Source organism: Eleginops maclovinus, chromosome 15 (assembly GCF_036324505.1).
Source record: "Eleginops maclovinus isolate JMC-PN-2008 ecotype Puerto Natales chromosome 15, JC_Emac_rtc_rv5, whole genome shotgun sequence".
Lineage (NCBI taxonomy): Eukaryota > Metazoa > Chordata > Actinopteri > Perciformes > Eleginopidae > Eleginops > Eleginops maclovinus.
In genome coordinates, this window is record NC_086363.1 from 13,494,522 (window position 1) to 13,512,456 (window position 17,935).

Sequence of the window (17,935 nt, forward strand, 5' to 3'; positions counted from 1 at the left end):
TCACTTGATTTATTACCTCAGTAATACTTTTCCTAATGAGTTTATGGTCAATGGCTAGTTTGAAGTCTTCATCAATCATTTCATGATGTTATTTTTGTCAAATAATATTGTTTTTAGCTTTAACAGCATTGTTTAGCTTTAGTTGTTCTAAAAGACAATATAGAGTACACTAGAGCAAATATGTTCATACAAAACAATTCGGGATCACATTACATTTTTTTTATAACACATTGACTGTAATTTGTAAATCATTTGTAAAAATGTGTACTTTTTAGGAGATGGAATAGAATAAAACATAGCCATCTGCTTTTGTAGTCTAAATGCTGCTAACCTTTACTTTTGAATAACTAGTACTTCTGTTCTGGTTCTGTTAACAGATCAAAGTGATGTACCAATGTCTACTCTAGCTTGAAGTGTTCCACATGGGGAAGCTTTTGGAGACAATAATCAATAGAAGTAGTCAATATTTCTCAAAATAGCAATGAATTTGTTCATTTACTAGACTTAACTTGTAGATATTGTGAGCCACATTTCAAACTGATATTTTGAAATCTTCATCAACAGATTTTTGGGAAACAAATGTAAACGCAACCCTGAATGGTGACATTACCATAATACAGTCTTCTTTTAGTTTTATTCACTCTCCATTAACTCACAAACAAACTGGATCTTTTACTGCTAAACAAAACAATAACAACAACAACACAGGTGCTTAAAGGTGATAGTTATGTGAGCGCTTGCCATGAATAACCACTTCCACATGGTCATTTATTGAATCATTCATAAAAATAAAAAAACAGATGGTGTTTTAATAGATATGAAACCTTCTAACATTGAACTGAATTGTTTGTCCTATGAGTCAGTATTTCCAACATTGTGAAGAAAGGGTAAAAAAAAACCTAGGGTTGTAACTTTTTTATGCAAGTGTCATCAAGATCTCACACCTGTGCAACTTCAAATTACACAGCTGTGCACTGAAAGAGAAATTTGACCTCCACTGCTAGTCACTTGTACAGCAGGCATAAAACCTGATTTATTTCAGACCAGATGCGTGCAATATTGGTTTACAGTCTAGGTGCATTATAGAAATGAGTTACCCCCTCTTTGAAGCTTATGTTCCTCTTACGACACACCGACTTGCTATACGTGCAATAAGGAATCATACATTCACTTTCACACTCCCGTGCACTTGCATTCATCTGCCTGTTGTTTGGGATGTGCCGATTTCACCTCTTCTGTTCGCCTGCATAAATTCAGCACACAGTGACCATTAATGTTGGTATTCATATGGGTCACACGCAAACCACCGACTGCTCCTGTCAATACCCATCAGGCAATCATGATGACAGTGGATCGATAAAAGCCCACTTTTCATTTTCACTGCAAAATGAAACACTACAATCCACGCAAAAGGAGATGAGAGTGGTGGTGAGGTTGATGGTGCTGGTGGGATGCCAACACGCGCAGCCCCATCCCAATTAGTGCTGCTGTCACTCTTCATGTTGAGGCACGTGCAAATGTACAAATTCTTCAAATAGTTACAGAATTTGCCATAAAGCAGGTTAACAAGGCTTGCTCTTTGTATCTTTATTTAGGTGGTTCCTCACCATCTAGGCATTTGCATAAACTGACAGTTAATATGAATTTATTATGGATGGTTCTGAATTGGAATCTTTCTAAAACAAAATGGTTTCATACTTGGCCAGTAATACACCTTTCCACTGAGTGTTGTGAAAATGGGCATGGACTTTTTTCCCTAATCCAGCTGACAAGCAGACAATCCAGCCATTCAACATAACCTCCTTGTCAGAGATAGTTATAGTACTCCAAGAGCCTGATTTCGAAAACTGAAACATTAAATTTTTGTCCTTAAATCAAACATCTAACTTCAGATATCATTGTAAGAAAATCTTTCATGTTCACTTTTGTTTAATTACAGCACAAAAGCGTGAGCAGTGGAGAGTGGAAATGCATGGACACCTCACAACATTACAAAATGATATAAAGCTGATAAAAGCAGCTTGATAAATGACTTAAATGGTGAAGCAATAAAACAATTCTAAAAGTCTACATCCATGATAGCGAGCTAAATGCCAACTGTGTGTTATTGGTGTTGTGTCAGAACAGCAAAGTACATTCTAATTTCTATAGTCTATTAATCAGAACATGGGAGAGAAAAAGAGATGGTCAAAAGGTAAACTGGACAGATAAGAGGAATCAGACATGCCGGCTCCATCGAGACAGGGATCAGTCCTCCAATCCAAATCCCAGCCTCGAACACCCCCCCCCACGCAGAAAACCACTCGTAGTGCCCTACCACCGTGCATATTATAGTGGGAAATCAAAGACAAACACAACCAGCTAAACGGTTACCAAACAAACACTGTCACTCTCACAATCAGTGCTACCTTGCACAATATAAATGATATAAATATTTACTCAGATAGAGGAGGAAACAAACCACACACACACTGACGAGCAGAGGCACACATGCGCCCAAACTGAGTGAAGTACTGGCTCGTTGTTGCAAGTCACAGTCTGTGTTGCCACCTACAGAGCACCTCTGTAAAGCACTGAATGACTAAATCACAGCTGAGACTTAAGATGGATGTGAGACCAAGCAGGACATAACAAGAGTATGAGCAGACAGCTTGTTAGCGTGGTGCACATTAAACTTGAGCTTTAATGCTGGATTAAAATGAGTCAAAATTCAGTCAGTAGTCTTTCATAGAAGACAACATTTGATTTGATTGTGCTGTTGATGTTCTCCCATAATGCATTGCACAAAGAAAATGGAATATACATCCTAAAAAGTAATAAAATATTCTTTCAGCATTTTATGTTATTTCTTGTATATTAAATGGGGAAAACCGGTGTACTATTATAATTAGATAATAATTATAGTATGTAATGCATATGATATACTTATTCTGCTGAATGAATGTGTACTACGGAGACCAAGTCATTGTTTCGCAAGTTACAAGTAAGTCTCAAGTCCCATGTCAAGACTGACAAGTCCTAAATTAAGTCCCCCCAGAGTTTCAAATGCCAAATCATATTGTACTCCATTTTTTTTTAACCACTGAATCATGTTGTACAGGAAGCATAATTACATTGGGCATTTGTTTTCTCTCAACCCTTTCTTGACATATTGATGTGGTGTTCTCCTGCAACTTGATTAAATGCTGTTAAATAAGGTACATGGGAATGAATGGTAACAACATTGGCCAATTGAGAAAATAAAGGGAAATCGAATATTTCAAGTCAACACATTTGGTTTCTTACTACAAGTTAAGTGAAAAATAAACGTATTCAGTTGTACTCACATGTTAAACTGTATAAGAGCACGTTTGGTGTAATCAATACAGAGAGATGAAAACAGTAAGAGGTTGAAGAGGAGATTTTTCAAAGAGACCCCAACCTAGAGCAGTCTGCTGAAAAAAATCCCTCTCTGACCTTGTTTCACACACTCATTCAGAGATTTTAAAGCCAACAGCAATTAGGATGAGCTCAGGGTTCCTCCTGTTCGTGGTGAACCTGTGCCAACTGCTGCTGCCCCACCCACATCCGTGGCGCAGCAGGCTCGCAGCTGATTGGCTGCCAGAGTCACCAGTAACATTTCACCTGATAGGCTCTTACACGCAGCCAGTGAAACCAGTGCATCTGTGTGTGGACGGTGTGAAGAATACTGCCAGCTGATTGGCTCTTCGCCGGAAGGTGTGTGTGCGCGTGTGGGTTTCATCTGTGGGTGTGCACGTACATAGGTGTGCTTAACAGAGTACAACGCATGTGGGTGCTTTATAAAACCTGTCGTCAGATCATATGTTGCAATTAATCATTAGGCTTATACCAAGTATGCACGTGTAGTCTGGTTCCCATGACAACACCCCTTTTTTTCTGCAGACAACCTCCACGTGACACATCTCACCGCGAGCTGGAGTCAGAGATGTCAGATGTTTTCATCAAAGCCCTCTCGCTGTGATTTAAATGTGCTCATCTCAGAACAGATCTTAAAGGTGCACATTGTGTCGACCAACTGGTGACCTGCCCGTCAATAAAGGCGCGTGCTCCTGTGATTCACCTTTGTGCTGCGGTGACATACAACATCACAGGCCTGTGAATGAAACTGCGCCAATGAAACGCACTATATGCCTGTTAATAGGATGCTGTGTTTTATCTCGCTATATAACCGTTAATATCCCATAATAATGCGCAGTGAATCACAGCAGCCTGCGCCTTATCGTGCAGCAAAGTGCAACGCATGCTTACCTCATCCTCCCCTCCTGTCCGTTTCAATGAGATGAATAATGTGTGATCAGTGTCCTTGAGTTGTAGTAAAAAGGATAAAGCAGCAGCACCTCTGGGTGTTCGGATACAAACAGCGGTGGAGCCGGAGGAGCCTGCAGCCGGCGGGATGTGCAGATGTTGAGGGTGGAAAAGGCGACAGGGTGTGGAAAATGCTACACGGTTGTCCACAGTTTTTAGGTCTGTCTTTTAAAAACGTAAATTATAAAAAATAATGTTTTCCTGTGTCTTGTTCGTCAGGCGGCTTGTGGTTCGGTGGAGGCCATCTCAGAGGGAAGCACGCCGTCCGCAGGTCGAGAAGCCGGGCGGAGTGGCTGACAGCGGCTTCTGAGGTGCCATCTTTTCCTCCCTGCAACCACTGGGATGCTGGATGGAGAGGGGGGAGGGAGGGGGTTGGCTGCTGAAATATTAAGTGTAGCTGGTATAGCTGCACGGTAGCGCCCTCAGTCTGGTCATGCAGCTACTGTGCAGGCAGCAGGTATGAAAAACAAACAAACAGCGGCATCTTCAAGAATATCAAACATTTAAATAACTTTTTTTTAATGTAAAAAATATTAATATCCATCACTCAAGTTGTCCTGGACAATGTAAAACCCCATAATTTCTTTGTATATCTTTTATAATGCAAGCTGAAACGACAGAATACATATTGCGTGTAATAATTCAACTAAAACTGTGTATTGTTCTTTGCAATAATTCAATAATGTGTTCATGTTTTTTTCTTGATTTTTTTTTAATACTGTACAGCTAACAGCAGAATTGTTCACCACCATTCATTTGTACACTTTTGTTTGTAGCATAACAATATTTATTTGAATAATTATTAATACATATTTGTTTTGTATAATGTACACATTTTCTAGAATACTGTAAATATTTTTGTTTTATATAGTGATTTATATTTCCTTACTTTCTTTATCATTTGACACATTTCTATGGGTAACATGTCCCAATAATCTGCGTGATGTACAGAATAGTAATTCAGCTTGTTTAGTAAAAAGCTAGCATGTGACAAAACATGTGCAAACAGGAGATTTTATATAGAAAATACAATAGAGTATGTTTTTTTCTTTACTTCTAAATCTTAAATACAGCTGTTAAGTATCTTACATCTTTATCATAAAAATCAAACCTGTGTTAGATTTCTTTCTTACCAGCAGAGGTCCTCCTAACTTCCATGAACACACACCTCTGTTGTTCATACAGTGGTGTGAATCCACTTTCAGGTCGTACCTGCCTCACATCGGCTTGTTGATCATGATAAAGTTCAGCCTATGTTCTAGAGGAATCGTTATTAAAATAGGGTCTCCATTTTATTAGTGCAACTTTAATAACCACATGATTTTTGATCTTTCTCTGTTTGGACCTATGGCCTTTATCTCCACAGGAGGGCGCTCAGGCTGAGCACACTGAGCTTAGTCATTTCATCATGCCTCACTTTACATTATGAAAGGTCACAGGGATAACTATCACTCTTATTATACTTCCAAATGAGGCTAACACATTCTCGCTATTGTCAGAATTTAAACATCTAACCAGTCCAACCTGTAAATGTACTGATCATTAGAACTATTTAATAACCCGCTACAATAATGGGAACAACATGCTGAAAAATCCCAAGTGTCATTGTGATGCATCTTAAAGGGATTGATAACCTCAAAATCAAAAATACAACCTTTCTCTTAGTGCTATTTATTCATCCAAATTGCTTTGGTGTTGCAGACTTTTGGATATACTGGTGGGAGAAGTACTCAGATCTTGTACTTGAGTAAAAGTAGAAGTACCAGAGTGTAGGAATACTCTGTTAGAAGTAAAAGTCCTGCATTAAAAAGGTTACTCAAGTAAAAGTATAAAAGTATTATCATCAAAATAAACTTAAAGTACTAAAAGTAAAAGTACTTATTATGCAGATTGGTCTATGTCAGAATAATATATAATTATTAGTATAATTGTTGCTAAAAAAAAAAGTGCAGCTAGTTTTAATAAATTAATGTACAGCCAGGTAGCTTGTGGATTTACTTAAGGTGTAACTAAAGTTATATTTAAGTGCTGATCATATTTCACATCATAAATCCAAATCTGCAGTAAGTAACTAAAGGGACTAAATAAATGTAGTGGAGTAGAAGTACCTTATTGATCACTGAATTGTAGTGGAGTAGAAACACTAAGTAGTCCAAAATGGAAATACTCAAGTTAAGTACAAGTATCTCAGAATTGTACTTAAGTACATTAGTTGAGTAAATGTACATAGTTACTTCTACATAGATATAACACGAATTACACAGACAAGAAAGTAGTCTCTATATGAAACTGCTCGTAATAATGTTGTGCAGCATCTTGAGGAATGAAAAGAGAAATGGTTGTTGAGCTTTTCTAATTATTTTATTTATTTTGCTGCTTCGAGCATCCCAAGCCATGTGCCATCTAGTGCTATTATGTTTAAGAGAAGTGCACTCAACAACACACTCACACCATCTAGATAATATATATTGCACTACAGGTACAAAGACAACTATGTATCTTCTATTTTTGGTTGAACTGACAATTTATTATATTCCTATCAACTCTTCTAGGAATAAATCCAAAGTTTATATGGAGTTTTTCTCTAAGTGGTAGTGGAACATGTTGCACATGGCTGTAGCATTTTCCACAGGCTGTCATTTAGTTGTTTATCCAACTGAAAAAGGTCATGGCACATGATTTTCAGAAATGTCCTCCTCATCAAATGTTCAGTGGCCATTCATTCCCTGCAGTCACTTGGTAAAAAACTATTTCCCCCTCATAAGAGAATTCCTCAATACTCGATTAAGGTGACTGCACCTCTTGTTTTCCAAGGCACTGAATAGACTTAGGCAAAGATAGGAACCATTACAATGTAAGTGCAGCACATAGTGTAAGAGGATCTCTGCTGGAACGTAAAGTACTTAGGGCAATTAGGCACCAGCCACTCACAACAATAACCCCGCCTACACACACACACACACACACACACACACACACACACACACACACACACACACACACACACACACACACACACACACACACACACACACACACACACACACACACACACACACACACACACGCTTAGTAGCAGATGATTAAAGGAAAGGCCTCCCATTAGTAATCATAGTTTTTTATTTTGTCCTGAACTACAATGAGACAGTTTTGACTGATTCTGGTACACTATATTTATTGCTTAAAGTGGAACACTGACTACAAAACAAAAAACATTACAGCACACAGGAATGAGAAAAACTCAGTGACACACACTCATTGACATCAAACACAACGCGCTCAATGACGACTAAAGACACACATCCTGAGAGGGAGAACGTTAACCGTACAAGCGTTCGGTAAAGCATACGCAGGTATGTGTGCGGAGGATTAAAGACTACTGTGATCTCGGAGGAGGCTAAAAAAAGCGCTAAAGCTGTCACGCTGTACTATCTTTGAAATATTTAATCATGCCATTAAACACTGCATTGACAAACGTGTTAGCTGAAATGTTCCGAAAAGCTGTAAGAACTGATGTTGCAGGACCTGAAAGCAGTCAGATGCACAACAGAGGAAAATCCTGTCAGAGGTGCAATCATTTCAAAATCAATTTCTTGTTCTTTCAACATCGTAAGAGAGTCTTTATCACCGTTTATGTTCAAGTGGTTTAATGAGGCTTGTAATAAAACCCGTTTCGAACGTTCTCAGGCCATTAAATGGTTGTTAGGGTTCGTTTTTTACAATAAGTCTAATGGTTCATAAGGAGCAGCGTTATGAAATGATTGCTATTTTGTTCGGTTTAGGTGCAAAAACTACTTGGTAAGTTGAAAAAGGTAAAGATCAGGGTATCAATCAAGTATGCCTTTCAGTTTGTTATTTGTTACCTTACAAATTGTGTTGGGTAAATTACGAATGTAACCTCACATTTCTCACATAGTCTACGTCTCTTAAAATAACTCATCATGACTTATGGTTTCACAGAGATCACAGACACCGGTCTCAGAGATGACCAGTCCTCATGTCACCTGACTTGCGCCTTTGCTACCCTCATAATTATTGCGGCCACTAGAGTTCACTCATTTCTTGTATTAGCATGTAAATATAAGGTGTTCTGAACCTACTTGTATGTGGAGCAGGCCCCTTCTAACTTAACACTGATAACAGCCATGTAATGCCCCGATATGAATTGGAAATGGGTGTTTAATAATTTGTTTTGGTTCAGTAAACTTTAAAGCAGGGATGAATAGTGGCAAATCTATCTCGGCCCTCCCGTCTCAGTAACAAATCTGGAAATACTGGCTGGGCGATTTGATCGGGCTCTTGTAGCTGGAAGTGTCATGCTGTGCTGTGCTCTGGCTAGTTGTGGTTTTCTGCAGGTTTAAGATGAAGGACGGGCTTGTCTTCTTCGCCTCCGGCTTGCTGCCGCCCTTCACCGGAGGGTTGTTAGGTGCAGCCAAGCCGCAGTTGGCAGGCACCGTGGAGGTAGATTTGGCGAACTCAGAAGACCCAGTCCTTCTTGTGAGGGGGCTCAGATAGATCTGCATAGTCACTAAGTGAAGTGGTAGAATGAGGTGAGGAGGGTGAGAATGCGAAGAAAAGGGAAGGGAAGGGTGGGAAGGGTTCAAACAAAGGTCAGAGGTCAGGTAGAGCGGATATTTAAACACAAATAAGGGTGCAAGGGGTAAGGGGAAGGCACATAAGTCATGGTGAGATGTGACAAAAAATGTAGGATAAAATAACAGCTCCACTTTTCCAGATGGTGTGAATAAGTATATTTTTAGGGATGAATCATACCTTTGCAGTGTGTCACACGGCTTGCCCCTGCACAGAAACAGCACACACAAAGATGATTTACATGCGGCATTGTCATGTCAGCATTTTGCAAAATCACTTATGTTATCTCCTTTATTTAACAGAGGCCTAGACAGCAGCAAATTCACTTTCCTGTAAAAAAGGCTGCCACAAAAATAACAACTGCAGGGAAGCGGAGACGGTGCTTACTCACCTCCACTCACTGCAGCCGGCTCCTTGGACTTGCTGCTGTTATAATGAGAGAAAGAGTAAAATGAGTAAAAAACACAGCAACACAAAGACTTTGTGTCAGGATGACTAACAGATAAATGTCTTCCCTACAGGCTTTGAGAATGTAATGTCTGTGGTTTGGGGTGTTTTCATGTTAAACAGGATATCATGGTTGTGAATGACCTAGATTTGATTCCTGCTTAATCAGTCATGAATGATTAGGGGACTCCTAAAAGGGTAAATATTTCATGCTGTGGTTTGCAAGAGCTGTAGGTAAATTTGTAATTCCAGTAAAACGGAATGATTTACAAATACATTGTAAAACTGACATTTGTAACTTTTATTTGGTTATACAATCACTGACAACAACATAGAAGAAAAGGCTTTTGTCTGTTAGAAATGAATAACCAATTTCTTACCCTTCCTGAGGCTTCCTAATGGTGGAAGCTGTAGAGGTGGGGCGTTTAGTGGTCTTACATGGAATGTCCTTCATACTACCCGCTGGGCTCCACACTCCACTGGAAAGACAATGAAAAAAAGAGGCTTTCATTTAGAAAATCAGGTTGGAGAGTGCACTGTACTGTTGTTGTTCTTGGTGGCGTTTGTGTGCAGTTGCCAGTTTTGTGTAACATTACTCTTTAAGTACTTTTTTTTCCTCAAACTTCATCGATTCAGAAATATGGTTAAAGCCAAATATTTTATTTCTATCAAGCTTTTTCTCATTACGTATTTACATTATGTAGTTTCAGTCTTAGAAATCACTTGACTTCCTAAAGATAACCCCTTCTGTAAAATGATTATCATGATGAGTGAAACATTACTGTAAAGTCAATTTTATATTCATACAGGTGCAACATGTCAGATGGAATGATTAAACGTATCATGCATCAATTTAAACATTTTGCTTTCTTGGAGTAAAACATATTTCTTAAAACCCTTTAACCCATTAACCCTGAATTTAACATTAAATGCTGTGGTTTTGAACAATGCTTGGCTACAGACATAATGGCTGGAATAATGGAGCCACTAAGCTGGTCAGTGTGTTGTTGGACATATTTTACTTTAAAGAGGACATATTAGGTTAATTTTCAGGTTAATATTTGTATTGTTTGCCTCTACAATGAAATGTTTACATGCTTTAATGTTCAAAAGGGTTGATGTATCTCCTACTGCCTGTGCTGCAGGCTCTGTTGTCATTGGTCCACCACTTCAGCAGACCATTTACACAAAAAAAACCTATATAACGCACTACAGGAAAGTGAAAAACATAATAGGGCCTGTTTATACCTGAATACATGCTATAGAAGAAACAAGAGTTATAAAGAGAAAAAGGAAGCAGCCATCAAGATGAGTGAGAGAGAAAGACGTCAGAAGGGGAGAAGAAATGAAGTAGGGGCGAGAAGAAGCAATGATGCTGCATCCCGCTTCATCCTGATACCAAACAGACAGCCTTAAGTGCATGGAGATTTACTTCTCTCCGTGCAATTATATCAGCACACTCCAGATTTAGCAGCAGCACATTAGGGTTCCACGGAGAGAACCTATCACGCTCTCTGACTAATGCTATCTAATGGCAGTATCATTTGAAAGGTAATAGAGAGGAAGAGCAGAGGCCGCTGTGCTGCTTTATAGCCTTGAAATAAAGGTGAGTGTTTCGGATAATTATTGAGCATCCATGTGCTCTGTTTCTTGGATAATGGAGTGTGTGCTGATTGCTTTTGAACATTAGATAATGAAAAATGAAGCTTGAGTTATGAGATGGAAGCTTCATTGTTAGCTGCTTCATTAACACTGTATTACATTAATACAATGTGTGTGTAGGCCTACAGTGCTCTGTGTCCTGGTGAGTGCTGCCAGTGAAGAGAGGATTTTATAACATTGAGAAATCAATCCACAGTTTACCTTTTTCATTGGATTGCACAAGTGCTGATGAAAAGAATGTTTCATTTGATTTCTCTCAGGTAATAAATACAACACCCAAATATTAAGATACATATAATATTACATGTAGTTAAATAACATATTAAGATTATTAGTCAATGGGTCAGTATGCTTAACAAGTACTTTTACTTGTTTAGTATACTATAATGTTAATGTTTTTGTTCTTAAGCAAGATTTAGTAAAGAGAAATCGGAGTACTTCCTCCACCTCCATGTACTTAATGTGGTTATGTCCTGTCTGCAGGTGGAGCAGCAGTTACCTGCGGGGCGGTGTGGGGCTGTAGTTCCTGGATGTGGAGCTGGAGGGCAGCGTGGTGCTCTTCTTCAGGGCGGCAGAGCTGGAGGTCACCATAGACGGCCTGGACGGCAGAGCCAGGGACACTGGCCGGGCTGCGGACACACACACAAACACACACTTGTAATGTCATAAACAAGCCATAGCAGACAAATGCACCATCCAATAAGGTTTTTTCCCCCATTTTTTTTAATACTGTTAGGTATTAATTATTTGTACAGCACTTAGTTACTGTTGCTATGCCTTCTAAGCTCTTCCTGCAAAACTCAGGATGTTTGTAATTTAGAAAGATTTGTCACCATGGGCGGTTCTATAGGGGGGCAACAGGGTCAAGTACCCCTGTTACACTGAGCTTTGACCCCCCTCTGGTCCCCCTCTAAAAGAGTCTATGATTATACAATTTGTGAAAGTGTGGCAGCAAAGACTGTGATTAATAACACTAAAACACAAACCCTTTTTCAGCATTATAAAAGCTATAATCCCCCCCCAGATCTCAATCTCACCTTTAGCGCCTGTTGTTCTCCTGCCACCAGCAGAGGCAGCAGCTGCTTGGTGCTCCTCAGAGATGTTGAGCCTCTTGAGGACATCGGCCAGGGCCATCTTCAACAGCTGGATTTCATCTTCCTGCATCTGCATCCTCTGCTCCAGATAGGTGAGCCGATCCACCACATCCAGGCCACTGGCTGAGCTGCGGTCATCTGAAGGATATAGCCGGGATTATGTTTGTTGTTTGTTATGCTTTTCAACGACATTACGCAACTGAGGACATGATTAACATCCATCCGAAGCATCCATCTAACATTTGCCAGCCTCTCAACCATGTCTAAAAACGTATAAAGGCACATTTTTCACAGAGCAAAAAAAAGAGCAAACCCGCAAAAACCCCTCGAGCAACAGTCAGTGAAACTTTGTCAACTAACACACACACACCCACAAAAAGAAGGAGGGAATGATGCCAAGGAAGAAATGAATATGCAATTCATACTGAAACCATGCCGCTATTTGGTGACAGAAAATCTTGAGTATGAAAGAAAAAAAATCCTCTAGTAGACTTAGAAAAGGACCAGTAAACAAAAGTACTTCATCATGCAAAAACTTGAGCCAAAGTATGACATATTGATGAAATTCTACTATAAATGCTTTTTCAAGGATCAACTCCTCCAACATCAAGATATACACATAATCAGAGAAAGGAATAAGCTCTTTAACATCCCCTGTTCGTGCTTATGCAGCAGAAATAAAGAGGTCACAGCACAGCTGGACAGCAGATCATAACACTGTCATCTCACAGCAGCGTGTAAACAAAGGTTGCATACGTTTAAAAAAACTGTCATCAACACACTGTCATTTCTCTTTCAATCAGTTTTGGTATTTATCATTTCACTGTAGTTAATCATCAGTCCAACATAGTAACAATAGATCAGAGGTGGATACCGTGGGAGACACTGGACAGCGATGAGAAGGCAGGGGGCCTCTGTGGGGCGACTGGGCCCTCTGCCATTACACCGGACGTCTTCCTCCTCTTCCTCTCCTCCTGCGAGCACAATCTCTCGCTCTTCTTTCCTTCTCTGGCTTTGGTCTGATAGTTCGGCTCTCCCTCCATCTGATTCTGATCCACTGGCTGGTGTCCACTAAGATCTCATCTCCTTTGCTCCACTTATGTCACACACACACTGTAACACTCACAGAGCAGCCTCCTCTTACAGGATCCAGGCAATATTACATTGGTTCCAGGGTGGTCGCCTGATACCCTCTGGGACGCACTGATGTTTATGACAGCGCTTTAAAGCCCTTTTGCTCAGGGTTGTGTTTATATAAAAGGTGGGGGTGGGGTTGATTAACTCAGCAGTCGTCCAATTCAACCTAAACTGTCTGTGCACATGCGTGTGTGGGCACTTGCATGTGTGTGTGTGTGTGTGTGTGTGTGGAGACTACAATGATAATCCTTCAGACTGAGCCTCTTTGACCCCGCCCCCACAGATAAACCCCATGTCGCTATGAGGGATGGAGACACGGAGAGGAAACAACAGAGATAAACCTGAAATGGGGCCTGGGCTCGCGATGTGCCTCACTGAACATCTTGTTTGTGCTCGGAGTTACAGAGGTCACAGTGCAGGTCACTCTGAGTAATAAGGAGGATGAAAAGAAGGCGAAATATATAAAAAACTATGCTTTAGTGTCTCCAAGAATAAACACCAGGGCTCAAATCAAACACAGGAATAAGGATCAGTTACACAATCTGTGGCTATGTAGGAATTTCTTTTAAAAACAAAAATAAACCAATGCTTTCCAACCAGAGTTTACAAGAGTGGATGCTTCTGCAGGGACAGGGTACATACAAAAATTGTTGAATAAAATTCAATTTTTTAAAAGCAGCGATAATGTTTTGATCAAAAAAATAAATAAAAAATATCCCAACATTGTCAGCTATATAACCCCCGAACACCATGCGTTTTGAGAGGGCTTAAAAACAAGTTAGAAACTAACAAACAGATAGCTACAGTTAGTAGTTTTTAGTTAGTTAAAGAACTGTTTGTATTATAAAAATAAATTGATAACTAGTAGGAGTATAGTTTGCCAACAGTTTTAACTAAATGGCTAAAATGTTTCATTAAAAGTAATTAATGAACATTTTTAAACAGATAGCCAAAAGCTGTAGACAAGCAGTTTAAAAAAAGAGTAAGGTAAACGAATAGGTAATGGGAAATATTTTTTGTGTAATGGATAAATGGCAGACATAGTTTGCCTGAAATAATAAGTAATTACTAGAAATACTTGGTTTAATGAACTATATAGATACCAGGAATAATTAGATGTATCTAGTCGCTCAATGGAAGAAATGGTTAGCTGAAAGTAATAGACAACTTGCAAAAAAAAAAAGCTAAGATTAATTGATGATTTAAGCTATCTTTCAGCTATTAGGCAGTAGCTAAATAGTTTGATAAAAGCATCAGATAAATGGTAAAGAAAAGAGAAATTGGCTGAATTTAACAAACAGTTTGGTCAAAATAAATAAAAGAACAGGGATGTGGAAATACAACTGAACAAAAAAGTGGAGAACCTTCTGCCTGCACTAGTTTTTGCTCTTGAAACAGATAATCTGCTGTGGGTGAAGACTCTCATTATCCGTGTATTTATTGGAGCATGCAGCCCGCAGTAATCTGTTTCTCATGCAGCGCTGTGACTTTGTGTAGGCCTGTACGGTGGTTTGGTGTTTCTCTTCTCCTCCTGACTGTGATCATATCCTTGTGCCACCTCCACGCATCCCATATGGGATTGGGATTAGAATAGCACATAATCCCAGCGCTGTAAAAGGGAATTAGCAGCCCAAAGCTCAATCTCTGCACCAACTCAGCTATACAAAAAAACAGAAGGACGCTTTTCATGCAAATGTAAACACACAAACAAACATGAAGTATGTCTCTGTTCCTCTGACTCACTGACATGCACATGCACACACAGCACTAACAGTTTCAAAATGTACATGCCTATTATGAATCTTAGCAAAATGAAAATACATGAAGGCATAACTCCGGTGTAGAGAAGCAGCAGTGTGTTTTAATCTGAGCTCGCAGATGGTTTTTTCTGAATGAAGGAACAGCATCTGTCTACTCATATCAGCACCTTGCATGCTGACACATACAGGCCACAAGCAATCCTTCATAATAGTCCACAGATATTAATATCCCTCAGGGGAAGAGGCATTTCCCAATTGTTTTCCACCGCCGTACGCACATTCCAACACCCACAGCCTGACTGTTTGGCAAGTTTAACTTTACATTATTAAGCTTAACTGAAAATCGATAGTAAGAATTTCAAAGAAGAGTCTAATAGTCTTCTACTTCCGCCTTAAAGTGATTTAAAACATGTTTTCTTCTGTCACCAGGTTTTTGAGGGCTTTCATATTAAAAAAGAATGTTAGACCATGCCAGAAGGCAACATGTTGATCATAAAATCTCTAAATATCTCATCTAAGATACTATTTTTATTCTGTTAAGAGTCTCAAAGACCTTAAAAGTTACAGCACAAGGCATAGAAACCCTGTCTTGTGTTTGTTTACTTTGTCCTGTCAGTGTTTCTTTTTAAAGTCATTCATGAGTGTGTTTCAGTTCAAGACAGGTGCATAACATCTGCATTCTTTCCAGGAATATTGCGTTTATTCCTTCTTACTTTCATATTCATTCACACATTATTTTCATGTTTTCAAGTTACACATTGGAAAAAGTAATGTGTAACTTGAAATACTCCACGACTCAATTTAGTACAAGTCAAACATGTAGGCACAGCTATGTTGTGGTAAATACAGGAAGTGTAAACAGGTCTTGTTGTTCATTACAAATAAAATGCATTCATGCTGAATATTAAAAGGGACAATAATGTTGAGTCACTTGCTCTTTGTATTATCCATCCATAAGTTTGGGTTTTACAAGATAAACATCTCTATGAATTGTCATTTTTAAAACATTTTTATCCTTTCTTTGACCACCAAAAGTTGCATTAACCTCTATTTCATTGGCATTTAAACAAACTCAACTCTGTACCTGTCATAAAGTCGGTATCGGGTGCCAGCAGGGAGTCGCTGTGGTAGCTCTCCTTCAGTGAGGTTCTCCTCTGCAGGCTCTCCTCCATCCCCAGGCCGTGGTCCACCAGATCCTCCATGTGTGATTCCCCCTCCTCTACACCCTCTGCCATGGTGACGAGTGCTCCTGCAGCACTCCGACTCAAGTCTCCTACGCTTCACTGACGGGTTAATTCACCTACCCCCTAAATCCACCAGTGGCCACCACCTCTCGCTTTCCCTCCCTCTCTCCTTCCTCCCCCCACTGTCCTGTAAGAAGGGAGTGCAGGGTGATGTCACTCAGAGGACAGATTAGGGACCAGTTAAGCCATCTGAAGCTCTGTGGAGAACAACACTATGAGCCCTGTGAACCTATGTGTGGATAAAGAGGCCTTACTATGGGAAACATCTTCTCATTATAAGTGAAAATATATATGGTATAATTCCTTGAACTTTTTGTTTACACTCCAGGTGAATAGGATGACATTTAACTGAAGGATAACACCATAAAATCCCCAGATGATTACTATATTTTTTGTATAAGGATATTTGTATCATTTGATGTTTACATACGCAAATGAGGCATTATGTGCTAACTTTAATGCAACGTTTTAGTTAATTTCAAAGAAAACTACAGGTGCAAATGAAAAACAAATATAGTACATTTAAGGGATGTTTTTCTTGTTTTCTAGTAGTCTGAAAGAAGACATGAATTTACAATGTTCTGTCTGTGTTGTCTCTCGCCTTAAAGGCCCCAAAATAACTACCTGAAAGATAAGCTCCATATTTTCTCCCCGCTACAGCTACAGCTGGGAGGAGTGTACAGTATACAGTACAGTATATCTGTGTTGATTGTGTCGAACATATGTATATATTACTTAGTTTTTTTTCGTTCTTTTCTGTATACCCCTTTTTTACCCCCCCTTTTTTTCTAAGCTCTTATCTTTTTATGTTAAATGTTCTTGTTTATATTTGCACTGTGGGACTGCCAGAAACGGTATTTAAATTTTCTGTATGTATCACACATGTGGAAACTTTGACAATAAAGTGGACTTTGACTTTGAAACAAAGTGTTACTATAACTGAACTGTGTAATGTAAACACACATATAAAAGAAGACACACCAGGGTGAGATCACACAATTTGCTGTTGCATGCAAAGTTGCCCACAAGCACACAACTGCACTACCAGAAAGAGCTTACATCAGGCGGCCATCCGGTGTGGCCGGCGTTAGGAAGATGAGATTCTGAGATTAGGGAGCAGAACTTGATTAATTACAGTCATCAGGAGGACAATAAGCCGGATGTGGTAATTAGACCAACAGAGAAAGACAACAGGAGCAGAAGAAAAGCCTGTTTGACGATTGTGTCGGGGTCTCCCCCGGTGTAAGCTGGCATTTTGTCTATTTTGCATTCTCTGGATAGATTCTTTCTCCAGCAGCTGCTTCTCTTTGCTGATGTGTCAAAAGATTCTGGCCACATAGCAGAAGTCTTCCATATCGCTGAATAATAAAAATGCTTTGCTTTACATTTCTCTTTCTGATCACAAAATCCTAGATCCTAATGAAAGATGGTAAAGCATTGTAGAGCAGAAAGCAAATGGGACCTGCTGTTTGTTATCAAAGCAGCTCCCGAAAGTTCATTTGGGGTTGATTCTGGCAGCGCCTGTGGACAAAACTAATAATGTTTAATAGAATAAAGGCTGCATTTTCCATGAGCACCACGTCTTGTGTCTGGAGATCTTGACCAAGTAATGTTTTAATTTGTGTAAAAAGTGAAAAAAAAGAGGAACGCAATTTCTTTCAATTTTTTGACA

The 17,935-nt window shown here is 39.4% G+C and overlaps 2 protein-coding genes across 5 annotated transcripts in view; both read right to left on the minus strand.

Annotated features, from left to right (window-relative positions):
* Positions 1–4,645, minus strand: part of evlb (Enah/Vasp-like b) — a 51,490-nt gene extending 46,845 nt beyond the window's left edge. The window contains exon 1 of the mRNA XM_063902281.1: positions 4,270–4,645. Coding sequence (XP_063758351.1) covers positions 4,270–4,274 — 5 coding nt within the window. The 5' untranslated portion in view covers positions 4,275–4,645. The remainder of the gene's footprint in view (positions 1–4,269) is intronic.
* Positions 4,646–7,449: 2,804 nt separating this feature from the next.
* LOC134876602 (echinoderm microtubule-associated protein-like 1) lies at positions 7,450–16,344 on the minus strand. Of its 4 annotated transcripts, none has more exons than XM_063901619.1 (7): positions 16,104–16,344; positions 12,066–12,260; positions 11,528–11,657; positions 9,747–9,845; positions 9,311–9,342; positions 9,100–9,126; positions 7,450–8,854 (listed from the first exon to the last, which is right to left on the minus strand). In XM_063901619.1, exons 1-7 carry the CDS (start codon positions 16,252–16,254, stop codon positions 8,580–8,582), a joined length of 909 nt encoding a protein of 302 aa, XP_063757689.1. In that variant the 5' UTR covers positions 16,255–16,344; the 3' UTR covers positions 7,450–8,579. The 4 variants fall into 4 exon arrangements, with proteins under 4 accessions (XP_063757689.1, XP_063757688.1, XP_063757687.1 ...); XM_063901618.1 differs by having other exon boundaries at positions 9,311–9,345; XM_063901617.1 differs by lacking the exon at positions 16,104–16,344 and adding an exon at positions 12,997–13,624.
* Between the last annotated feature and the right edge of the window lie 1,591 nt (positions 16,345–17,935).

Coding starts and splice junctions, on each gene's coding strand:
- LOC134876602 (XM_063901616.1), bottom strand. CDS start 13,165: ATGGAGGGAGAGCCGAACTATCAGACCAAAGCCAGAGAAGGAAAGAAG. Junction 12,261..12,996: donor GCTGTCCAGTGTCTCCCACG/GTATCCACCTCT, acceptor TATATCCTTCAG/ATGACCGCAGCTCAGCCAGT. Junction 9,346..9,746: donor ATTAGGAAGCCTCAGGAAGG/GTAAGAAATTGG, acceptor TCATTATAACAG/CAGCAAGTCCAAGGAGCCGG.